The sequence below is a fragment of the Chelonus insularis genome, unplaced genomic scaffold (genome assembly GCF_013357705.1).
Source record: "Chelonus insularis isolate UGA/USDA-ARS -01 unplaced genomic scaffold, ASM1335770v1 contig_76_pilon, whole genome shotgun sequence".
In the NCBI taxonomy this organism is placed as follows: Eukaryota; Metazoa; Arthropoda; class Insecta; order Hymenoptera; family Braconidae; genus Chelonus; species Chelonus insularis.
The window spans coordinates 1,356,058-1,374,556 of NW_023276741.1; the positions used below are offsets into that span (position 1 = coordinate 1,356,058).

Consider the following 18,499-nt stretch of genomic DNA (forward strand, 5'->3'; position numbering starts at 1 on the left):
TCTGACTCCGAGTCTGAAGTCGAGTCGGACAATGAATCGGATGATTCATTGGAGGATGTAGCTGTTGATGAACAAAAATTTAAGAAAATCAGGTCGAATATTATTTTATCGAAAGAATTATTTCAGTATAGAAAGGATAATTTAGTTTATTTTGTTGATAAGAGTGGACATCCTTGTGATGAGGGCTCTAAGAAATTAAAAGACCTTAATAAAATGTCTATAATTAAAGCTTCTAGAGTAGGGAGTATTTATTCGTTCAAGGTTAATCGAAAAGTTCATTTTGCATGTATAATTCGTGAATCGAAAGAAGAATCTATAATTCGAGTAAAAAGTCATTTAGGACGATGTTTGGTCAATTTAAAAGTCATGTTAAAAGAAAAGAATATTAAAACAGTTTCAGTTGCTTATTCAAAGTATATAGAAAATATTCCTTGGGATGATGTTTTATCAATGATTAAAGAAATTTTTGAGAATGAAAATATAAAGGTAATTATTTGTTTAGGAACTATTAGGCACGTTCCTCCGGATGAACGTGATAAAATTTTTGCGGAAGCACACTCTTCACCCGTTGGTGGTCATAAAGGTGTGTCTAAAACATATAATAGATTAAAGCATAATTATTATTGGGAAAATTTAAAGGGCGACGTGCAACGTCGAATACAACAATGTTTAGATTGTCAATTAAAAAAATTAACTCGTGTTAAAAATAGGCAACCAATGATTATTACGGATACTCCAGGTACAGTGTTTGAGAAAATTGCAATGGACATAGTAGGTCCATTACCAGTTACATCACGAGGAAAAGAATATATTTTAACAATTCAGGATCAATTATCGAAGTATAGTGTCGCGATTCCACTTGAAAATATAACCGCGATTTCGGTTGCGGATGCATTTATTAAAAGATTTATTTGTGTATTTGGAGCACCGAAGGTTTTATTGACCGATCAAGGTCGTAATTTTATTAGTGCTTTTATGCAAAGAATAATGAAAAGATTTAAAATAAAAAAGTTGCAGACAACCGCGTTTAGGCCACAGTCAAATGGTTCTCTAGAGAAATCCCACCATGTGTTGGGAGAATATTTAAAACAATTCGCACGTAAAGATGACGAATGGGACGAGTGGTTAGAATTAGCCATGTTCTCATATAATACGAGTGTTCATGAAGGTACGAAATTTACACCTTATGAACTTGTTTTTGGAAAAATAGCGCGCGTTCCGACGAATGAACCTCTGCATAACTTAGATCGTCTGCCAACGTATGAAAATTATATAACAGATTTAGTGGAAAGATTAATGAACATACGTAAATTAGCTTATGAAAATCTAGTAGATTCGAAAGAAACGTCAAAGAAATATTATGACAGAAAAATGAAACCTATAGAGTTACATAAAGGAGAGAATGTTTTCTTAGAAAAAGGACCAAAGCCAAGTAAATTAGGTGATCATTATGATGGGCCATTTGAAGTTTTAGAGATATATCCAAATGGAAATGTCAAAATTCTAATTAAGAATAAACCAAAAATAGTTCATTCTGATAGACTAAAAAAGTCGAAAATAACGATGTTCGAAGCTAAAGAACAATTGAAGAAGTCAAAAAAGCGAATAACCAAGGAGAAGGATCCAGATTATCGAAATTAATTTTTGTTGTTTTTTTTTCTTTTTCAGTAACAATGCAGGGATTCCAAATTTTGTTATTGTTGATTGTAGTTGGAGCAGTTCAAGCCATTATTGGGTATGATTGCGGTTCTACGTCGTTGAATATGACAACGATATCTCTATTAGACATTGAGGAATGCAATGTTGAAGATGAACATGTACAAATAGCAAATGTAAACCTTTTCTTACTGCAAATCAATGAATATGATCATGTTGAAATAAAACAATGTAAAGTTGAAATAAGTAGAACGGTGCATTATTGTGGAATGCATTCTCATGTTTCGGTTGTCGATAACGCGTACATGGATTATGTCCATTCCATGTCAAGGGAAGCATGCCAGATAGCGCACGATCATGGCACGCTTCGAATCGCTAGCGCAGTAATAGATGGTTTACTATTAAATACGACTACAATTAGAAGCATCTCCTTAGCAGGCTCATCGACTCAGAATGGAGCTTGTTCAGGTGCACAGTACTCAGATCCATACGGTACATGGAATTCTGTAGTAGTAATGGGCACTGTTCGTATTAGTTTACGATCGGCCATAGCCCGAGTAAAAACGGATTCTAATCAAATTTATTTGCCGTCCGGTTTTAAATGTAATTTAAATTCGGGAACATGTGTAGATCCCGAAGGAGGACATACCTTCTGGGATCAATTACCGCGTAGATATTGTTCTATGACAACATATTCAACGTTATATAGAGGATTAGCTCAAAGATTAGAAACTAAAAAGGAAACGATTTATACAGTTCAGTCAAAAGATACTACATTCTCATTATCTGTAATTGGAGCTGAAGACTCATGTGGTCTCAAATTATTAAAGACTGAGCATCCAAAACTTTTCATAGTTATTGGAACTTCACTCGGTCAAGTAGAAGCAACTAAAGCAGTCAACACAACAACTGATAACATGGACATTTTCCTTTATATTAATACTAAATTTATTTATGTTGAAAGACACATTAGACGTCAGCTCCAAACATTATATCATGATGTAATGATGCATAGGTGTAAGCTAGAGAAGGAGATTCTACAGAACAGCCTGGCTATTGCATCAACTCAGCCCGATGAATTCGCCTACAGATTCATGAAAGGACCTGGATTTATGGCAATTTTGGCTGGAGAAGTTATTCATATTGTACAATGTGTTCCAGTTGAAGTAAAGATTCAGCATACAGAAATTTGCTATAATAGAATACCAATATTAAGAAACAATCAAAGTTTTTTCTTATCACCAAAAACTCATATAATCACAAATCATGCAGCACAAATTCCCTGCAATTCGCCATTATTACAATTTTATAGAATTGGACAGACATGGTATAAGTTCATGCCAAAACCTGTCGAAACAGCGCCGCCGATGAGTCTAAAACCAGACTCGAAAATTACTTGGGAATATGAAAACCCCGTTCATTTGGCGAGTAGCGGAATTTATACGTCCGAGGATTTGGAAACCATGAGGAATCGAATAATGTTCACCATGGAACAAGCAGCAGTATTAGAGACAGTTGCGGGAAAGGCAACCAGAGGATCTATATCAAATAAGCCATCAATTTATAATATGTTGGATGAAGAATCGTTGGAAAAATTAGCTAAGAATACCTGGGAGAAGACCTGGGGAAGATTTGTCAGATTTAGGACTATCAGCGCAGGGTTCATTGGCGTGTTTATGGTTCTGAAAATATGTAAACTGATAATAGATACCATTGTCACTCGCACTTCCGTCTAACACGGGGGGTGTAATGTCTAAATGTATTTTTAATTATTTCATATAATTATTTAAAATATATTTTAAGAAAAGCTAAAAATGAATAGCGATAAACTTAAGGATTGAGGTTAACGATTATTACTCAAGTTATTTTTTTGAGTTTTCCTAAGATTTCGTTAAAATAGAAAGGATTTCGAAGAATAGTTGAGGAAGTCATTTTTTAGATATTTTATTGCTTTTGGAAAACCCACGTGGCAAAAAGCAATAAAACTCTAAAGAAAGAGTACGTGACGTAAGAAGAGCGTTAAGCTTTTCCAAAAAGGGAAAAGACCATGCGAAGGGACTTGTGCGCGCCTGAAGCAAGGGACTTCTAATTATGTCACATTCGACTAAATAAATACGTAAGATTTGATGCATCAGTCAGTTGTCGAAAAAGTAAGATCGAGATCAGATCGTCGTGGAACATCTCTTGAAATCATTAGTCTTGAGTATTGTATCGATAATACTTCAAAGTTTGTAAATTTTTGCATGAAGTTTATTTGATCGTCAAATTATTTTTAAATTGATATTTAAATCAATTCGCGAGAAAAAGTGAATAATTGCGCTGACTGGAACATCGACTAAGGACCAATTAATTGTAATTCATCTCGACCAGAGTAAAAGAAATCATCTGTTGGTAACCTTTAAATTGTTGTTATAATTTTTCAATAATTTTCATTCAATAAAATTTTGTTATTGTTTTTATATAAATCACACATTTTTACTTTCTCTATCGAAGATCCCCTCATCCCTGTCTATTGGTCGAAAGGCTAGGACTAAAAAGAGGAACTTAAAGTCTCTAAGGTTAAGCATATGGTTTACATATTGACACATTTAAAGAGCAAAATTACATAACACGAGTATAATTATTATTAGACACGTTAGGTATTAGAATAGAATTACTACCATCTTGTTGTTCATCTTCAGACTCTACTAATATTACGTCTTCAATAACAACTTCATTGTCTTCAAGAGCAACCGCTCGTAGATGACTTTGACTATTTCTTGATCTTGTATTATAATTATGTGCTTTATTTTTATTAGAATTACTATTATTATTTGATGACCTATGGTTACTTGTAGAAGTTGTTTCTCGTATATTCCTATTTTTAGGTTTTTCAGTTACATTATCAGCATTAGAGTACATTATATTTTGCCTGTCAAATTCGTTAGCTAATTCGCACGCCTCTTGGAGATTTCTACATGCATTTATCCATCTATATTTATTTGATGGTGAGATTCCAGCAGTTATTTTGCTGTAAATATTGTAAAATAAGACTCAATAACAACTTCGGAAAATTAGAAAATAAATAAAATGTTTATTAATGATTGACAGCAATTAATTGAAATGAAAGAATCCGTGCGGTCAACTCAAGTCTCAGTCAAAAACTGGAGATAAACAAACTCTCCCCTCGTTGCTATAAACAATCTAATCGTCATGCAATCGTTGTTAACTAACAAACTGTCGTTAGTCTAATAGTCATTAGATGGCGACATACAAATATTTTAAACTTCTCACCATCTTCTAAAAATTGCTACCTGGCAATTCCTATTAGTTGGGTAAAAATATTGGATTAGGCTGAAATAAAAAAACATGAAAAATCGAAAATTTAATTTCTAATTCGAAATTATGATTATCAGAATAATAATCATTCAGCCTGGATTCCAATATTGCTGCTTCCCAACTCTGTCTGCTTTAAAAATAAATAAAACAAATAATTAGGAGGGAAAAATCCTGCGGCGGGTAAAAACCTCCAAACAGACCAAAATGATCTAAATTAAACTAATAACGTGATTCTATACAATAAAAGATTTCTTAAAAACTAATCGTCCGTTAGTCAAATTAAAAATTAAAATTTCCATCTTCAATTCCCTTTCTATCCTTCTTCTTCATCAGGAGGAACCACTGAGAAGAACCATAAGAACCCAAAGAGTAGGAAATGCCAAGAACTGGAGGGTCATGGAACGAAACAAAATAAAAGTTCCTCACAGAATCAAAGTTCTTTGAAAATTTCATTTTTAATCATAAATTCAATGTTCAATTAATAATTAGGTTGAATGGTCACATTTCATGGAGTCAATTCTCCAAATAAATTCCGACTTCGCATCCTTTTTTTAAATAAAAATCCGACTCTCAAATAAATGATTCAATATCATTAAAACAATCGATTCAATTCCACCTTGCGCAAGGAATTTTCATAAATAAGTTCAATAGCTTCTGCTCACTGTGCAAACTAAATTATCAAAAATTGGGCTCACAGTTACGCATACTATCTGAACAAAAATATTAGGATACCATGGACATCTAGTACCTCACTTTGCTTCACTTTGGCCAATAGATGAAAAAAAGAATTCTAGTACAATGACTCCAACCGTGTATATCCTACAGTAACTCCACAAGAACGCTCCAGGACAGACATTGTGAATATAAATCAACATCCAAATGATCAATAAAAGCCAACGTTCTCAGACTGGAAGTTACAAAAACGCTGAATTCAACAGAAATTAAGAGTCCAGAAAGAGTTAACAATAATTCAGTATCATCATACGGAGCAAGTCTTATTAAAAAACGACTATTCAAGACTTTCTGAAATTCGAAACACAACATCTTCAAGTACATTTAAGATGCATAAAATTTTCCAAAAATAACTAAAACTTTAGGCCATTTTCTTCACTTTAGAGAAAAATTGAATCAAATCTATGGATAATATGAAATAATAACGGGAAAACGACCTATTATTAACCGACGAAGTTGAGACCGATTTAACCAAATTATTAGAACTTTGTTCTAAATTATGAATTTCTAGATTATTATTATTATTATTAATAAGATTTCTTATCTCTCTAAATAAATTATGAGTTTTTCTTCGACCTTTCTCAAAACGTTCCTCCAAACGAATTTGATCTGTGTTCAGTCTCTCCTCTGAACAATTTAACCTTATCTCTAAAGCTAAATCTCATCCATTAGTACCCTATCCGACACGGCATATTGAGTTCTCCTTTTAGCTCGAGTTTGCCTACCGATCCAACTCTTTGGCATGATTTTTCAAGATGATATCCTTTCAAATCACTAATAAAAATATTCACGGCACGCGAAACGAACCATTTTCTGACATCAATGTGAAATAAGACCAAATAAAAACTTTGGAAAAAAAATTAACGACGGAAAAAGTTTATTAAAGAATAATCGAAATTAATTAGAACGAAAAAATCCGTGCGGTCAACTGAAGTCTCAGTTAAAAACTAAAGATAAACAAACTCTCCCCTCGTTGCTATAAACAATCTAATCGTCAAACAATCGTCGTTAATTAATTAACTGTCGTTAGTCCAATCATCATTAGATGGCGACATACAAATATTTCACAATATAAATATCTAGTAAGTATGTAGATTCCATTTTATATTTATATTAACACCTTTTTACAAAATGATTTATATTTCTTTTTATTTGCTTTAGTTTACAACAGGAAATATTATCATCTATTGATTAATATTTCAAACTTATGAGTTTGTATATCATTGTATATCATTGTATATCAATCGATATGTACTTCATATCTATTTCTTTCTAATGAACTGCAAACATCTATATCTATATTTTTTTTTTATTTGTAAAATATTTATAAGGAATTGTAATAAAAAAATAACAACTTCTTTATTCTTTTTTTTATCTCATTGAATAATATTTGCTACAAGATTATTAGAATTACACATAGAACAATCTTTTTTTAATTTAATAACTTCGATTGAATCTTTACGGAAATGTTCAAAACATCGTTTAAATCCAATCATCGATGGATGATGTTTCTTAGAGAATAGTAGCTTATCCCAGATATAATCGATTTCGTTGTATGCATTTTCCAATACTTTTTACAAACCTAGCTTTAAAATGTGTTCAGTTCTAGGGTGCTTGGAAAAAGAGGCACCATTATAGACTGCAACCCCATGCTTCCAGTTGGATTCAACTTAGATGGTACGTGGCTCCACGTGACTCCAGACATCATCAAAGCACCAACACCACAGCAGATTCAACCATTGACCAAACCAACTTGGAACTATGAAAAACGAGAACATTTAGCTACGTCTGGTATATTTATCTCAAGATCTTGATAAGTTGAGAAATCGGGTCATGTTTCCTGTCGAAAAACCAGCTCTACTCAGTACAATAGCAAAAAGAGCAGCAGGTCAGAAAATTCCGCAAAATTCCCTCAACATTATAAAATTACTCGACGAAAATACTCTCAATCACATTGCTGAAAGTACAGCAAAAAGGGTGTGGCGAGGATTCATTTAGTTCGGCTCTGCCAGTGCAGGAATCATTGCCATAATCTTCATTTACCAAACCATAGTATGGTTACTTAATACAATTCTACCCAGCTTCGCGCTCCACGGAGGCTACGGTTGCAGCGTGTATTTATGCATAGATTTTGTGAAGAAATTAGATTTAAGTTGTGTTTAAAATAATGATGTTATATTGTTACATTGAAACCATTTTTTTATTTTTAATATATTTAGTATAAGGTTTTCGTTGAGAGTCTGTTTCAAGTACTCTCATGTATCTTAAGTATTAGTTTACATTCATCTGTTGATACTTTTATTACTTTCATGATAATTGTACCAGCACATGAGTCTATGATCGACGCATAATCCGGACAAAGAAAGAGACGTTTTGTTTTCCATCGAAGATATCTTAAAGGAAGAATAAGTCAGTCTTTCAAAAAGTTTCAACGAGTAGACTGTGTCGTTTTGTTGTAATTAAACAAATTTGTGGTGTGGTTAATCCAAATTGGAATTAAGCCGCAGATTTTCTTTTGCATTGTTATTTGGTCAATTACAATAAATCATATTGCTGGATTTAATCTTTAACTAAGTTGTGAGTTAAGTTCATTATTGTTTGAATCAAGCCCAGCCTTGATTCTTCTTATGTTACTAGATCAATTGCGTATAAGTCACATTCTAGAGAATGTTAAGATGGTCTTTCACGAAATTATACACGATTTCTGCTGACTTATACCTTAATCTATATCCACAATTGATTCAAAAATGACCTATATTAACTACGTAAACAGCCACATCCTCAAGTGCTGAGATTTTCTCAAATCTCAATGATTTCCAGATAAGAACATGTGCTGGCTAAATTGGTTGATATGAAACATCCTAGAAGATCAAGTTTTGTTGTTGATTTTAATTAGCAATCGAATGAGTCTTTGATTACATCTCTATTGGAAGATTCAGCATCAATCTTCACGAAGTTTATTTTACACTTCTGCTGATAGAACCACTTGATTCAATTCTAATAAAGTTCGATTAAAAATGTTGATTCAATGCTGTGTCTACTTACGGGCATACGTTTCACTCTCTGAGAAAATACCAATTTATATTTTCTTTCAGGATTCAACAACTTCAACCTCTTAATTATCGTTCAACCCTGATCTGCGATCACCTCGACGTATAACCAGCTCCCTACATTCTACGTTATCTTTAATGAGCTATTTCAATGTCAGTTATTAACGCCTAATTTAAAATTTTGAATGATTTTAATTCAAATTTCTCTTATTTTTTTTTATTTGATTGATTGAATTTCAAACATATTAAACAATTTCATCGAGTCGAAGCATTAGTTGTAAGTTTGCAGGCCTTGTAGGGGGAAGCCTGACCAACTTTTTCTCCAAGGAAGCACCTAGGTTAAGACGCCCTTCCACAAAGAAATCAAGGAAAGATAACGTGATGAGAACTACTAATAGAGACACAATCCTACATATCACGAAATACTTATGCTATTGGAGGGGGAAAATGATAAGACATCGAAAGATTGAAAAGGAAAAGATAGTTAGGACTTGGCTGTTGAAAGAGTAAGAACTTAGCTTTTAGAGCAATAAGTAAAATTTTGGCTTTCGGAGATGAGAGTTAGGAGTTAGCCATTGGAGAGTGATAATAAAAGAAGCGAGTGGAGGTTGAAGAACTTGAGCAAGTGAAGGAGGAAGATAGCAGACAGTAGAGACATGGTAGACCGCAGAAAGATCCCTGATGCAGAAAGGAGGTTCCAGTTCATCCGGGAATCAGTCGAGACGAGATTACGACATCTAAGTATCCTCTGCTGCTCCTGTAGGTCATATTGAGTTTAAATTTAGGGAGGATTTTCAGTAGTTTGGTAGTTTTCAGCTAATATAATGAAAGATGATTGATCTTCCACTCTAGGTTTGCTCTCATGATTTAGCTTAGTTATAAAAATTTAGTTCAATTTGTTATATTACATTTCCAATAAATATTGATGGTTTGGCTTCGGGTTTTAAAGAGAATTATGAGATCGAACTCGATTGTATTTAGCTTTGAGTCATTTATTAAGATTGAATAATGTATAAAGTTTTGTAAAAATATTTAAATAATATAGAAAATTGTAAAACGTTTCAGAACTTACGTCGAAGGCATTTGATTGAGAAATAGTTTTATTTGGTTAATGCAGCATGGCCATAGAAAGATTGATTTTGTTTAATAAAGTCATATTTACTCGATATTTGTTATCTTAAGGATTTATGTAACGGGAAACCTTCAACTCCCTCGTGTTCCTGATCATTCAGGAAAATTCTATAGGGGACGGCCGTTAAATTTCTTTGCCCGCCCTGACTCTCTCTCAACAACCCACATAACTGAACTCTAGAAGATCCCCGGTTAGGACCTTTTACCAGGTGACTGAGGCGCAGTTAGTATAACGCGTGCAGTCATTTCTACCTCTCTACATGCTACGATTCTGAGTTTGTTGTTTGAGGCACAGTTCGCATTCGACGTATTTTCTAGTCTCGTTCGAGTAAACCGTTTACCCTCAATTTCATAATTTTTTGGATTAATGTGCACCAAATTAAGTTTCTGGTAAAGTGTGAGAACAATGTGCTGCTCTCATGCCTAAATCCAAGGAGCGAGGGATCAGAGCAGGCTGGAGGGTGCAGATCAGAAGGATCATTAAGGATCATCATAAGGGACTCGCTCAGCTGTCTACCATCCTCCAGGAAGAGGCACTGAAGGCTACTTCACCCATCGTAAAAAGAATCACCATTCTGAGTGACGAGGTGTTGTTAGACTATAAAGTGATCGTGGTGATCCCCAAAAACTTGCAGTAGCTACACAGCTATCTTTTCCTAGTGCCATTTTTATAAGAGACGATTTAATTTTGTGGGCCTCTCGTTTGGAGTTTTTCTTTGTTTTGTTCGTTTTTGTAACCATCAGCAACCCAGCAGCTCTAACGGTGAATATTTGAATTCTTTTCCCTTTTTTGTTTTTCCATTTATATGGTACCCTACATGTCGAGTAAATTTTTCGGATTTCCCCTCTTTGAATTTTCGCGGTTAGCCACGCATTGAAGTAAGAGCGCTGAATTATTGGCAGCTTCACAACCGTTCAGTGAGTCTACACGGGAAGTATTTGATAAACCGATGCCCTGTTTAATTTATATTTTGTCAAAGCTCCCTAACCCCTGAGTGTTGTTAATTTCAGGAAAATTGGTCAGGACGTAACAGAAGCTCGAATACAAATTCAACCTTTAACAAAATTTACCACATTTCTTTTTTTCAATTTATTTTTTCTCTATGTCACCTTTAACAAAAAAATTATTTCCTTGTCTAAATAGTATATTAATAAGCGACACGAGACTCAATGAATTTGCTAAAGAGACTTTGTGATTTAAAACATTGTACCTCCCACCATGGTATAATTCGAGATTGCATTCTAGTAATCTTTCACTAGATAACTTGAACCTCTGAAAAATCCCGATTTCTGCAACGCTAACAGTTTTAAAGACTGTGTATTTTGAGATTAAAAATCTCGGGAAAAACCTTGAATATGATTATTGCAAACGTAAGAATTTTTGAAAATAATCCTTATATCGATTTTGTAAAAGAGAATATAACATTAATAAACCTCAACCACTAACTTTAACTGCTGCTGGTGTCTTACATAAAACTGTGTAAGACAATTGGATTCAAGTACGCGGCTTGCCATCTCTAACCGAAAAACCTGAAGATATATCTTTAAATCTTAAAAAAGGATGATTTTAGGCCAATATGGTCTCGCTTTAGGCCACCACAACAATATACCAGTAACAATTTGTGGGAGCTAGTTTGCGAAATTGCCCAAAGTACAGGTGGTATAAATAGTGACAATAATATTGTTTTGACGGTTTCCATTGTTAGAGAAATGGGAGGCCGTAGCTGTAAAAAGCTGACTTTCAAAAATATCTTCAAGCGTTCTATATCAAGTATCACGAATAATGATAATTTATGCATTCTACGCACACTTGTTGTCGCTGATCTTTATTTTGAGCGCGATGAAATTCGTACCGGTAATCTACAAAAACGTTGGAAAATAATCTGCGACTGACAGTGTAATTCGCAACGTGAAGTACCCTTAGAACTAGTAAGCAGAGCCGGCGTTGAAATAGCTTTTCATGGCTAAAGTCTTGATGAAACTAATGTTTTCCAACGATATTTTCGTCGCAAGGGTGCGGCTATTGTTATTTTCCAATTTTACGCCTCAGGTAGACGAAGTACACCCTTATTTGATGGTCGGCGGGTCGTTAAGGAGCATTGTATGGTTCTACCTGTCAAACACGATTCATGTTATATTATCAGCAAACTCACCATTATAAACCTATATTAGATCTCAGTGCCGCAATAGGATCGCGTTCTTGTTGTACGACTTGCAATAAAAGTTATACTTTGGACCCCGCCTCACATCGTTGTGGCAAAGATGAAGATTCAACTATTTGTAATCGAACACAAATTTTTAAAAAATGTTATCATCTAAAAATATACAGTACACCTGAAACAAAACAGCATGGGTGTAACGAATCTTCTTGCCGTGTTTATAACCGAAGCTGCCTAACATATCATCGCTGTTATAGGAGTCGTTTTGAACCAATGAGGCTACAAAAAGGAGTATTCTTATTCTGCGATTTCGAAATATAACAGCCCGAGCATGTCATAGGTAATAAAATGACAAAAATACATGTCCGTAATCTTTGTGTTGTTTAAAAAGCATGCATGTATTGCGCTGGTAATAATAATTTATTACGAAACTGTGCTTTCTGTGGTAAATGTGAACGTGTATTTCCTGACAACTCGATCAGAAATCTCCTTTTCTAGTAGCCGCGTGAATTTATCGTACATTAAGTATAGAATATAAAAAAAAAGTCGAAATCGAATTCTCTATAAAAAAGTCCGCGAGAGCACCTGTCCATTAAAGATAGATAAAACTGTACAGCGCTGCGAAAGCGAACTAAAAATTTAGCATTCTGGGCGCTGCGGCAAAATGTGCCGTTAAATGCTTTTTTAATCAACATTTAAACAAACAATATTTCCAATACCACGAATTCACTGGAAAAATTCTAAAGGTTCAGAAATGTTTTTTGAACATTTTTTAATTAATATTATAAAAAAGAATAAATTTTCCGATTTTTTACAGTACTTGAAGCGTCCTTTTTTTTGCGAACTTTGCACTTATTACATTTTATTGTTATAAGGCCCATTAGCTTAACCAATTTAAGTGCGATAGTGCTTGCATATCCTAACAATAAAAATAGTTCTGATCACACTCTGTCTGAGCTAACATGACGAACTTCCTGGTATCAGGCGTTTTCATCCTCAGACAAAATATCTCCGACATTAAATCCTTAAAAAATATCTCTGGATAAAATATCCTTATGACTAGAGATCTCTAGATAAAATATATTCTAAAGTAGTAATTGTCAATAAATGTTAGCAATATAATCAAAACACATTGAATATTAACGAAAATATGAGAGTTTTATTATATTAAATGTCATCATTTTCATAAAAATATAAGTAGTAATGAATAGTAATATTTGGTAATATCGTACTTATGTGTTATCCGAATGTAAATTAATGGAGTGATAACTCAAAATGTACTTAATGTTATTTAAATGATTTAGTATTTCAGAAGTAGACGTAAAGTCAGTCATTAATTAAACCAGCAATGAACTGAGAAGTTCATTGACACAATTACGAATTAATAAATATATTATTTTAACTAAAAATATCAGTGCTCTGCAGTGATCTGCGTGCGACCTGAAAGGTCCACACGACCAACTTCCCAGTGGAAAAAATAAAAAAACAATTCGAATAGAACCCGTTTCCATTTTTTATAACAAATGAAATTGTTATAAACGAAATCAGTCTGTTTATATTCATTTGATATAGTTAGTTACTTTATTTCAGTAAAAGAAAAAATTGTGCGTTAAAAGAATTCGAATGTACCTCATAGATCCTTTTTTTCATTATTTACAACGAATTTAATTGTTATACACGAAAAAAGTATGTTTTCATTTATGGCATACGGTTGGTATCATTTTTTTAGTAAACGAAAAAATTATGCGTTAAAAGTACTCATATATATAGAAAGGGTCCCTATTTTTATTGTTTATAACAATTTAAAACTTATTATTTGAATATTACTATCATCAATAATCACTTGTTAGTAACAATGTTCAATTGATATGAACACCATTCCGTATTATTGACAATTATTATGAACTATTATAGCGTCTTTAATGCTGTTTTCTCAATCCTGACACGAGTTTAAAATTCTTTTATTGCTGATATTGTTTTTTAAATTTTTTTTTTCGATGAAATATTGTCATCATACATTCATACAAGTATTTCAATTATTTAATATTCATATTTCTGCAATGATCTTAAAATTTTGTTTTAAAAATGGTATGATTTATAAATTGCAAAATTCAAGTAATTTCCTTTTTTTCCAGTCTTTTGATTCTGCCGAAGAAATGGCTTGACCGATTTTCCCATAAACATTTTCAGTTCAATGTTACGCAATTACGCGTCGAATGCAATTGGTCCCACCTCGATATCATTTTTTGTTTTCGTGATAATCGAGGCGAAAAATAATTCCGAACGCACGTACGAACATACGCACATACGTACATACACACACACAAACGTCCACAAAAGAACTGTCGATTCATTCTGAAATAGGCTTTCGAATTCATTTATAGTTAACTTTTCTTTAGCAGAAGAAAAAATTACGCGTTAAAAGAATTCAAATAAATTGTATAGATCTCTATTTCCATTGTTCACAACAGATTTAATTGTTATAAACGAAAAAAATGATTTTCCATTCATGTCGTACGGTTGGTAATTTTTTTTTAGCAAAAGAACGAATTACGCGTTAGGAGAATCCAAATATATTGCATGGATCTATATTTTCATTGTTTATAACAGATTTTATTGTTATAAACAAAAAGAATGAGTTTTCATTCATGTCGTACGGTTGGTAATTTTTTTTCAGCAAAAGAAAAAATTACACGTTAGAAAAATCCAAATATATTGCATAGATTTCTATTTTCACTGTTTATAACAATTAAAAAATTTTTTATTCAAATATTATTATGATCGATAATCATTTGTTATTAACAATGTTCAATCGTTATGAACACAATTTCTTATTATTAACAATAATCATTGACTATTTTATTATCCTCAACGCTATTTTCTCCATCCCAACACAAGTTTAAAATTTCTTTATTGCTGATTTCGTTTTTTAAAAATTTTTCTTCTATGAAATACTGTCATCATTTCTCTGTACAATTATTCTAAACATTTGTTATTCATATTTTTCAAAAGATCTCGTAATTCCGTCTAAAAAATTGCAGAATTCAGGTAGTTCACTATTTTTTCAGTTTTTTGATTTTGCATAAAAAATGGCAGAACCGATTTCACTGTAAATCTAATTAGTTCTAAGTTACGTAATTACGCGTCGAATGCAGTTGGTCCCACGTCGATATGATATTTTGTTCTCGAGATAATCGAGGCGAAAAATAATTCCGAACGCACGTACGAACATACGTACATACAGACGTCCACGTAAAAACTATCGTATTCAACTCTGGGGACCTTAAAACGTGGAGATATGTCATAATTAGCGATTCGCAAAATCGGACCCATTACTGTAACTTCCCACTGGGAAGTTAAAAATAGATTATACGTCGATTTCAACTCGCATTATTGAGTGAAATAATTTTTGCAATAATTTTTAGATAATCTAGTTTATCATTGGCATTGTAAAAGATAACGACATTTTTCAATCGGTCATCATAGTTGCAATAGGCTCTACGACGAGTGGAAATATCTAAACCTGTATTGATTTGAGTAATAAGAGTTTCTGTTTTCACCTGTTCATCTTTCATGGCATTTAGAAATAATCTAATAGAGGCGTGACAGGTATTAACACGACGATTAAATCTATTGTGCCACCCTTCTCTTGAATTATTTGATCGTAGTTGATCTCGAATGACAGCTCCGTAGCAATTCCATAATTTGATAGAAAATCTTGGTTTATCTCTTTTATTTTTGTTATGACGACTCTTTCCGATCCATGTAGATTCAAAATAAGAGAGAAATTCGTATGACATATCACTATGGCAATCGTAATAATTAGTTGAATCAAGTAATTCATAACCTTCGATAACATCAGCGGGTGGAATAAATGCTAAAGCTGTAAGTAAACGCAAGTTGAATGCAAATGTTATATCGTTGTTATATAAACTTTGTAGGCCACATGATTGGATATCGCGCCAGAAGCACTGATTGAAGTGAAAGTTGCATCCAAACATTTGAACAGATGAGAATATTTCCTCGAATGATTAAATAAAAGCTTCTTTGAAGTCCCATACGGTTCAGTGAAAAATTTGGTAGACGGTGTCTTAATATCTTCAAAAACTTTATGTATGTGCTCTTAGATTTATTAGGTAGTAATATGGAAATAAGTAGTACTGCTTTGCCTTTTTTGTAAGCATGGATAGAGTATAACTGTGAGAAAATATTTGGTACACTTTTAAAGGTTCCATCTACCAGCCATTGCTCGCATGTCATCAAATAGTTTAAATTTGTTGTAAATACTAAAAATCTTTTTTTATTTCCACCACTGTCATGTAATAGGAATAATTCGTTATTGTATGTATGAGTAAGTTCAGGAGATAACTGCAAATCTCCTCGAGATGTTATATTAAGTAGTTAAGAGTTATTTTGCTGTCGAATGCGGTTAATAGTCCGAGATAGAGATTCAGGTTTTGGCATTAAAGCCGAAACAGGTGATAGTACACCACGTAATGCGTGAGATAATATAGTAGCTGGTTTGGTGTCACTATTTTGAGCTTTTTCGATGATACGTGATTTAATCATTTCTGTTTGAACGAGACCAGCATTTCCTGGATGACTATGAGTGGGTGATGTTCCAATGATATTACCTAATGCATGGAAAGAAGAATTTTGAATAGATACGTTAAGTTGAGAATAGTGACAGATATAGGTTAAATATTTTATTCGAGTAATAAATGATGAAATGATTAAACTATGTTATTAGAAAATATATTCATGTAGAGTTAATTTAGTGTTTTGTAGCTGAAATATTATTTTAGCTGTCAAAAAATCTCATTTGCAAGCAATGTAAATTATTTACATTTATAGCTTCATTATAAATTACGATATGAGCAATTAATGAAATTAATGAATCAGTGTATAATGTTTGATGTAATAAGTGTAAATAGAAATTACCTGATTTCTTGTCGGTATCAGTGTGGATAATTATATTGCAGGTCGAATCTGATGCGCAACGCCAAGTAATATTATGTTTATTGATTTTTTTTTTTAGAGTATAATATACCATCATGTAATAAAGTTTATAATTTTTTTGAGACAGTATGAACGTTAGAGGCATTATAGAGTAGTTAATAATTTATTAACAACCATAAATATTCCAGCGAAAAAGCCAATAATGAGTAATATACTGATATTGATTAAAAATAGCAAATACACTTTTGTCACAATGAATAGATTTGGAGCGAATGATGAATGCAAAAGGCGGAATGTGACATGTGTTTCTAAAGGATACCAGATAGCGCATCGATATTGATATCAATGAAGATAAACGTGTCGATTCAAATCATAAATTCGACACTAGGTAGTACAACATGCCTAAAGTTACTACCAGAGAACTGTTACGAAAATAACCGCAACTTTCAAATGAGTAAAAAAATGTATATGTTCCGACTTCGAGTCGGCCGGACGAGAAAACTAAAACTTAGTGGACTGTAATACTTAAGAGCAGAATAAGAACAAAAGGTTGGATGCTAGAAGGTTCCTTAAAATGATTCACAAACACCAATTTGTCTAGGTTTTGATGTTTTTTATTCAACAATAGCACTCAACATAATCAATAGAACTTAATAATCACTACATATCTTTGAGTTAACTGTACATTGATTGTTTGTACACGTATGAATTGTCTGATGGTTATTTTTTCACCAAAAAAAAATAGTCTCAAAAACAGTGAATAGCAACATTCTCAGTATACACCAGAGTTGTATACCCTCATGTGTGAATCAAAAAGGCGAGTCATCAGAGCGGGCTGGAGGGTGCAGATGAAGAGGATCATCAAGGACCACCACAGCGAACGCGCTCAGCTATTCTCGATTTTCCAGGAGGAGCCACCGAAGCCTACTTTACCCACCGACAGAGGAATCACCATCCTGAGTGACGAGGTTTTGCTGGATTTTGAAGTGATTTTGGTGATGCCTAAAAACTTCCAATAACTACCCAGCCATTTATCCCCAGTGTCATTTCTGCGGGGTGGACTGACTAATTTAGTGGACCTTTTCCTATTGGAGTTTTTTTTTGGTTTGTGTGTGTATCATTTTCGCAATCATGAGCAATCCAGCAGCTCCAACGGTAAGTATTTGATTTCTTCTCCTTTTCTTTTCGTTTTTTTCCTTATTTTATTTTTTATTTTATTTATTAAATTTTCCCTTCGTTCATCTATTCATCTAATATTCCACACGTCGGGAAAATTCCCCTATTTGAATTTTTGCAGTTCCTAACGCGTTAAGGTTAGAGGGCTGTATTAGCGGCAGCTTCACAACCGTTAAGTGTGTTTACATGGGAATTAATTTGATAAACTGACTCCCTGTTTACTTATCGTTCGTAAAAGCTTCCTAAACTTGGAAATGTCATTTTATTCCAGGATAATTAGTCAGGACGTAACACAATTTTTAATTCTTCATAACAAAT

At 33.1% G+C, this 18,499-nt stretch overlaps 1 protein-coding gene across 1 annotated transcript; it reads right to left on the reverse strand.

Moving 5' to 3' along the window:
* Window positions 1-15,426: 15,426 nt before the first annotated feature.
* On the reverse strand, window positions 15,427-16,292 carry LOC118071247 (uncharacterized). The gene is made up of 2 exons (XM_035090293.1): window positions 16,286-16,292; window positions 15,427-15,929 (listed from the first exon to the last, which is right to left on the reverse strand). Exons 1-2 carry the CDS (start codon window positions 16,290-16,292, stop codon window positions 15,427-15,429), a joined length of 510 nt encoding a protein of 169 aa, XP_034946184.1.
* Window positions 16,293-18,499: the final 2,207 nt, after the last annotated feature.